Source organism: Micropterus dolomieu, linkage group LG13, assembly GCF_021292245.1.
Source record: "Micropterus dolomieu isolate WLL.071019.BEF.003 ecotype Adirondacks linkage group LG13, ASM2129224v1, whole genome shotgun sequence".
Classification (NCBI taxonomy): Eukaryota; Metazoa; Chordata; class Actinopteri; order Centrarchiformes; family Centrarchidae; genus Micropterus; species Micropterus dolomieu.
Genome location: NC_060162.1, coordinates 13,241,573 through 13,249,793, shown reverse-complemented (window position 1 = coordinate 13,249,793; position 8,221 = coordinate 13,241,573). Strand labels below are relative to the sequence as shown.

Sequence of the window (8,221 nt, the reverse complement as noted above, 5' to 3'; positions counted from 1 at the left end):
GAGGGAGATTGACAGTCATGTTTAGCTTCTTCCATTTTCTAATGATTGCTCCAACAGTGGACCTTTTTTCACCAAGCTGCTTGGCAATTTCCCCGTAGCCCTTTCCAGCCTTGTGGAGGTGTACAATTTTGTCTCTAGTGTCTTTGGACAGCTCTTTGGTCTTGGCCATGTTAGTAGTTGGATTCTTACTGATTGTATGGGGTGGACAGGTGTCTTTATGCAGCTAACGACCTCAAACAGGTGCATCTAATTTAGGATAATAAATGGAGTGGAGGTGGACATTTTGAAGGCAGACTAACAGGTCTTTGAGAGTCAGAATTCTAGCTGATAGACAGGTGTTCAAATACTTATTTGCAGCTGTATCATACAAATAAATAGTTAAAAAATCATACATTGTGATTTCTGGATTCTTTTTTTTTAGATTATGTCTCTCACAGTGGACATGCACCTAGATGACAATTTCAGACCCCTCCATGATTTCTAAGTGGGAGAACTTGCAAAATAGCAGGGTGTTCAAATATTTATTTTCCTCACTGTATGACCTCATTACATCCAATAGTCAGTACCCATGCAAACTGAGGCAACTGTGGCTCATTTTGCATCGGGCTGTTTGAAACGTACGAGATAAGTAACCCGTGTGGTTACCTTATAAATGAAATCACAGTCCTGTAGAGCAACATAGTACATACATTTGCATGTACGAGGAATTTTTTTTTTGCCAATGAGAGTTAACATAAGCTGCTGGAACTCCAAATGTACTTATCGCTCATATACAATCCTTAAACAAACAGTTAAATATATTTTATCTTTTAAAGAAATGTGGGTTTACACTGTGTTTGTAAAATGTTGTCCTGGCAAGTACTGACAAAGATATAATTAGTACAACTAGAAGCCAATGCCATTAATTGGAGAAAACAATAATGGAGTTATTGGAAAAATATTCTAATTGTGAGAAGGCAGCAAGGTGTAGACCAGTGTGGGCGTCAAGTCCATTAAAATAAAACAGGTCACCCAGCGCTTCTCTAATATACTATGCTTTGTTATTCGGCTTGGTGAAGTCAAGATGGCTGAAAACATTGGGGAATATAGAATGGTACATTGGAGTGTTGCGCAACTTGTTTTGTTTTCTTTAGTATTTTTGTCTGTTGAAAAATGTCTTAAAAGTGTGTGTGACATATGGAAGTCTGTGTCTGTGCCTTAACACAGATCATGCCATGCCACAGAAGCATTATCTGCCCAGTTTCCCCTTTAGGGAAGCAGAGTATGAGTTTCAGAGAACTCCTTTGTTTTCCCTTCACTGTAACTGATAAGGGCCAAATGAATCAGGGGCTTTTTGTGGAGGGACAGAATGAGAGGAAAACGGAAAATGATTATGATTTTTCTAAGGGACAAGAGGCAGGAGAACGAGATCATTGGAGATATATATTTTTTGACATCCTAAAATAGTTTCTCTGAGTGCATGGTATTGTAAGCATGCTATTTGTACAATACTTGCTGATCTGAATTTGAACACTGTGTGGTAGGCGGTAGGCAATTCATCTCTCTAAAGCTTGATTTGGGTGGTTTCTTGGTGGGTGGGCGGTTTGGTAATCTGGATTAGCTGCAAAGTTCATCTCTGGGTTACTGGTACACTGCCTCTGGGGAAGATGTCAAAATAATGTACTGCAGCTATCACTGTTTCACCCAGAGGTGTTTTAAGTCATGCTGTAAAGTAATCTGGATTACTGCCACAGAATCACAGCACTGGCAGGTCTCTCTCTACAGGTCTCAGTCACTGATGATTGAATCTGTGTATTAAAACATGTTTTTTAATCTTTGTTGTTTGTTCTGGTGGAAGCTGTAGGCTTTGTTAATGCTTTTTTTTTAAATTTCTTGTTGGCTTAAATTAATATGACCATTTTCTCATCTAACATTTTCTAACTGAATGGTAAAACTATTGTTAAATGTTAATTTATGAATGACAAGTTCTGACCATTAAAGTAAATGTAGATAGACCTTTCCTCTGGAATCCACCAGATCAATTCTTAGACACTGGGCGGGCATTGTTAAGTTAACCTTGGGCTCTCACATGTTAGTAATACTCATGTCTCAAATCCATCTGACAGCTGCCAAGTACATAGTGAATGTTGTCCATATTGTCTTAGGTTGGCTCCAAATGGTGCTAAACCAACGAGCCCACAGAAAACCAGGAAACTGCAGTATTATAATAGAAAGCAGTCTTTTCTGTAACAATATCATTGACCTCAAATTCAAAGCCATCCCTTACCATGAGGTAGCTCATTAGTAACAATAAGCAACGGGCAGATTAAATAGAACGAATGCACATATTCAGAAGAAACCTGCAAAAAGGCTGTAATTGGTATGCAGTAATGTTGCAGATTCATTTAATAGTGACTTTTTTGCTGCCAAACCAAACTTAGAATTTGTTGCTATTACTGTATGTCCTTTACAGGCTATGTTTGGTCCACCTTTAGGGCAGATAATTATAAAATCTTGGCTAGAGGCTACTTCACGTGTAAATGAAGAAGCTGTATAAGGACAGTTTCAGTGAAACAGTACATAGAAACAATGTGTTTTTGTTTTCTTTAGTAATAACATATATCTGTTAATATGTCTATTGTGCAGACTGAATGTCTATTGTATGCATATAAAAATGAATTACTGTGATCTGGCCTTGACTGCTAGATCTCTAAAGTTGTGCCTAATAAATGCCAGCCATGTTAACAGGTCACATCCTACTGCTGGCTGGAGCATGTAGTGTAACTGTGGAAAATTATCAACATTTTAACGTTTTTTATTCTCTTTTCTTTGTCTTTAACTGTACGTATACACACACACACACACACACACACACACACACACACACACACACACACACACACACACACACACACACACACACACACAAGCATCAAGTTTCTTTTTCCTCTCTTCTTTGTAGTTGCTGAAACCATCTCGTCTTCAGTGGCAGCTAGGTCTCCAAGATGACCTGTCTCAGAGTCTACCTTCGAAATCCCCCTGCCAACTCTCCTGAGGCATCGTCCTTCCTCCTCAGTACCCATGGTGAGGTCAATTTATTTTCACTTTTTGCTGAGGACTGTAGTTTCAGACTGTAGTATGTGATAGTTTGTTAAGAGGCTTTTGGCATGCATCATTGCAACATTAACGGAAAAAGTACAAAAGAGTGTCTGTCTGTCTTAATCCATCATAGTGACAGTAAAGTAATGTGTCCGTGTTTTACAAAGGATTGTGTCACATACGTCCACCAGCACAGACACTAGATCCTGCAGCATGTCTAACGTGAGAAACATATTGTTCGCAGCAGCAAGTGGGCTCAGATGTAGCAACAAGTCCTTTGGTCTGGTAATGAGCCTGCCCTTCCTTATTTGGTGACACCCTGAATCATTTATGGAGGGTGTTAGCCAAACTGGAGGAGGGTGCACCTGCTCTGTTTAATGTAAGACTAAAGCCTCATCTATTATCCAGTATTTATCTACCCACACAAATCAATATGGATAACGTATTACAGGGGTGCGGTTACAGTTGTGGGGGTGGCTTTTGTATTTTATGCCTGCGATACATGTGTGGGTGTTTCAGAAGGCGGTCTTGGGGTAAGTTCTGACTGTGGCTGACTTTAAATGCCTGTCCGGAGCATTAATTTCCACAATAGTAAAACATCAGAGAAAATTATATTTTATTATTACCCATATGCCAAAATTTGCTTCCCTCTCATGTTGGCACCAGTCACACTCCTCTGCACTACACTAGTCAAAATCATCACAAGACTTCCTCTTCGGACGATTCTGAGCAATTTTTGGCGTCTGTGTGTGGTCCTTTTTAAACAAGTGTTGCTCAGCAATCCGTGACAGGCATTCTGTCGGAAACAATAAAGGCATTATGCTTGATCTTCCTTTGTTCATTCTGATAGTGTGACCTTTCGGAAGTGTGTCTTCCGAAACTTAGCCATGAGCTTGACTTTAGTGGTCACCTTTAGGGAAAGTTTTTCACTGCCAAAGAGTGAATTACAGCCACCAACCAGGGGTGCGTTTCCCAAAAGCATTGTCGCTAACTACGGTAGCAACTTTCTTGGTTGGAACTATGCAGTTGTGGCGCAACTGTTTCCCAAAACCCCAGTTCAAACTATGGAGGAAACTAAGTTGGTAACTTACATGGGACAAACCATCGTTAAGCAACGCAGGTGCTGTTGTTGTAAAAGTTCCCCTTCGAGGGAACTCGAACTGCGTCTGTTACGATACTATGGGAACGCCTCTAGGCGTAGCAGGTCTGAACGTGAATGAAATCACTCCAATCCTATTGGTTTGTTGCTAGAACGGTAAGGTGTGACGGAATAACCGGAGGAGTATAAAGCACACGTGTACACACTCATCATTAGCTTTTTTCTATTCAGCAGGCGCTCTGTATGTTGTTTGAAGAAAGCTCCAGTCCTACAAGCAGTGTGTCTTACCTGAAGAAGAAGTCTACCAGCATGTCCGGCAACCATATGTACAGAAGGTGTGTTTTTCCTTGCCCTCGGTACATCACGGATGGAGATTCTCATGAGATGTGTGTCTCATGTTTGGGGATGGAGCACGCCCGGGCAGCTCTCGAGGGGGCTGCCTGCGCCCGTTGCGAAGCCCTTTCCATGCGGGTCCTGAGGTCCCGTATGGCTCTCTTTTCCGAGGATGGCCGGATGTGTTCTCCCCGTGGTGTGGGCCCTGCGGCCGCTGAGGCGGCCCGGCGGCTTCACTCATGGGGTTCACAGTGTGATTTGTCGGAGGATTTCGGGACGGCTGAGGCTTTTTCCCGACCTTCATCCGCTGGCTCCGACGCTTCCTTTCCTCGTTCGGGAGCCCGTTTCTTGGCTTCTCCCGCTCGCGGTTTGGATCCGGAGACGCTGCAGCAATCCAACTCCGAGGATGCGGACGTGCTCAGCGTAGTGGACGATGACTTCCGGGTGTCTTGGCGGCGTCATCAGGCGGCGCCCGACTATGACGAGCTGATGGAGGTGGTGACTAGAGCCGTGGCTGAGCTCAAAATCAACTGGCCACAGGAGGAGCAGACACCACAGGCTAGTGGTAAGCTTGATGAAAGGTTTCTTAAGCACCACGCGCCACCTCCACGCCGGTCTCTGCTATTCTTTCCTGATTTACATGATGAATTGAGTAAATCATGGGCAGACCCTTCTCTACACGGCTTTCCACACCCCGATCACTGAACTACAGTAATGTGATGGGGGTTAGGGACCGTGGTTATGAGAGGATGCCTCGGGTGGAGGATGTGCTTGCGAGCTATCTCTCCCCTCGACTTGCGTCCTCCCTGGAGAAGCCGGCGTTACCCTCTAAGCCATGTCGCACCACATCTACGCTCGTGGGGAAGGCATACATGGCAGCGGGCCAGGCAGGTGCGAGCTTGCACACCATGGCTGTGCTTCAAGCCTACCAAGCCGACCTGCTACAGGAGATGGTTCAGAGGGGGGGTCCCTCTGAGGAAGATCTGGCGGAGCTTCACAGAACCACGGAGCGTTAAGACGCAGGGCGAAGCGTTCCGCCAGTACCTCCCTCGCCGGTCTGGACCCAAGGCAGCTGAGGCTGCGAGGCGTAGGTCCCTTCCCTCTACGAGCTACTGCCTGCCCCGAGGGTCTGCAGTCAGGCGGCGTTCAGACTCACTCACCGTGGATCTTCGGCGGCTCTCCCCTGCCGTTCTGGGGCTTCAGGGATCCACCAGAAGATCACACGAGACACCGACCACCAGCCCCGAGGGGCTGGTTCCGTTGGCAGACTTTGCAGAGGCTTGGCGGAGCCTGATGAACATTTCTCTGTGGGTCCTGCGCACTGCCATAGATGGGTTTCGACTACAGTTCAAAACCCGCCCTCCAAAATTCAGCGGGGTGGTTTGGACTGTGGTCCGCCCGGAGCAAGGTCCGGTGTTGGGACAGGAAGTTCTTACTCTGCTGAGGAAAGGGGCCGTGGAACGTGTCTCCCCCCCACACAGAGACGCCGGTTCTACAGCCGGTACTTCATAGTTCCCAAGAAGGACGGAGGGCTGCGCCCTATTTTGGATCTGCGGGTTCTAAACCGGTCATCCAATCCGAGGATTGGTTCGTCACGATAGATCTAAAGGACGCCTATTTCCACGTCTCCATCCGTCCTTCTCACAGGAAGTTCCTGAGGTTCGCCTTCGGGGGTGTGGCTTACCAGTATCGGGTTCTTCCATTCGGCCTGGCACTTTCCCCTCGCACATTCACCAAGTGTATGGATGCAGCACTGGCCCCGCTGAGGCTCCAGGGCATCCGGATTTTCAACTACATCGACGACTGACTCATCCTAGCCCAGTCTCGAGAGTTGGCGGTTCGGCATCGAGATGTCGTTCTGGCTCATCTGCTGCGTTTAGGGCTGAGGCTCAACGCAAAGAAGAGTGTGCTAGCGCCCACCCAACGGACTACGTTCCTAGGGGTAGTATGGGATTCGACAACGATGCGGGCACAATTGTCTCCGGCACGTGTCGACACCATATTGGCTGCCGTGAAAGGGGTGATCCTCCGTGGTGCCCGGAGGATGAGACCTGCGACTTGGTCCAAGGTTCCCACTTGGGATCTGGCGGTGGTTCTTGGGGCGTTGGCTGAGACCCCCTTCGAACCCCTGGAGTCAGCTGAAGCTAAGCACTTGACCCTCAAGATGGCCTTTCTCCTTGCTATCACCTCTCTGAGGAGGGTGGGGGATCTCCAAGCGCTTTCGGTTTCCCCGCAAAGCCTGGTGTTTGCCCCGGGGAATATTAGGGCTATCCTGCACCCTCGTCCAGGATACATCCCTAAAGTGCCTTCTTGTGCGGCAGGGTCCACAGTGCTGCAGGCATTTCATCCTCCACCTCATGTGACGGCGGAGGACGGGAGACTTCATCTGCTCTGCCCTGTCAGAGCACTGAGTATTTACACTGTGAGGTCCTCCCGTTGGAGGAAGGCTGACCAGCTGGTAGTGTATTTTGGGTCCCCCAGGGCTGGGCTCCCTGCACTTAAACATACTATTAGCAACTGGATTGTTCACACTATTCCCTGGCCTATCAGGTGCGCGGTTTGCCTTCACCTGTGGCTGTGAGGGCTCATTCTACCAGAGGCATGGCGGCCTCTCGAGCCCTCCTTTCCGGGGCCTCTTTGCAGGATGTTTGTGTAGCGGCTGGCTGGGCCACTCCGCACACATTCATTCGGTTTACAGTCTTGACCTTCCTTCGGCACCTGGCACTCGTGCACTCTCCTCTTAGTCGTGCCACTTTATTGCACACTGGGGCAGGCGGGGTTTTCGGCACGGTTTAGTGGGTATCTCGTTCCCATAGTGTCGTAACCGACGCAGTTCGAGTTCCCTCGAAGGGGAACGAGACACTGCGTCGGCCCGCCGCACCTCTCTCCCCGCCTGAAGTGCCTGCTTCATAGTTTAAGCTAATGATGAGTGTGTACAGGTGTGCTTTATACTCCTCCGGTTATTCCGTAACACCTTACCGTTCTAGCAACAAACCAATAGGATTGGAGTGATTTCATTCACATTCAGACCTGCTACGCCTAGAGGCGTTCCCATAGTGTCGTAACCGACGCAGTGTCTCGTTCCCCTTCTCGGGGAACCAGGGTTACTTACGTAACCCGAGACGTTATTTTGAATGTATTTGTCGGTCATGGGTAGGATTGCATTGATTCAGTATAAGTAACTTAGTGTAGACTATCTACAGACAGCAGGTGTTTACTCACAGATTACCCATCTGTTCACAATAACTTGATTTTATATTAGTCACCCAGTACAAAAGTTAAAGGACAAAACGGAGAATGTAAAGACATGACTTTTAATATTACCTTTATGTAGCCTATACAGTGCCTTGCGAAAGTATTCGGCCCCCTTGAACTTTTCGACCTTTTGCCACATTTCAGGCTTCAAACATAAAGATATAAAACTGTAATTTTTTGTGAAGAATCAACAACAAGTGGGACACAATTATGAAGTGGAACGAAATTTATTGGATATTTCAAACCTTTTTAACAAATAAAAAACTGAAAAATTGGGCGTGCAAAATTATTCAGCCCCTTTACTTTCAGTGCAGCAAACTCTCTCCAGAAGTTCAGTGAGGATCTCTGAATGATCCAATGTTGACCTAAATGACTAATGATGATAAATAGAATCCACCTGTGTGAAATCAAGTCTCCGTATAAATGCACCTGCTCTGTGATAGTCTCAGAGGTCCG

At 46.6% G+C, this 8,221-nt stretch overlaps 1 protein-coding gene across 3 annotated transcripts in view; it reads left to right on the top strand.

Annotated features, from left to right (window-relative positions):
* The window catches only part of rgs3a (regulator of G protein signaling 3a), a 152,615-nt gene that overhangs the window by 3,994 nt on the left and 140,400 nt on the right, over positions 1-8,221 (top strand). The window contains exon 2 of one of the 3 annotated variants that reach the window (XM_046066035.1): positions 2,942-3,063. In XM_046066035.1, coding sequence (XP_045921991.1) covers positions 2,985-3,063 — 79 coding nt within the window. In that variant the 5' untranslated portion in view covers positions 2,942-2,984. Of the gene's footprint in view, positions 1-2,909; positions 3,064-8,221 lie in introns of those variants that run through there. The other 2 variants (XM_046066038.1, XM_046066039.1) reach the window with 2 other exon arrangements.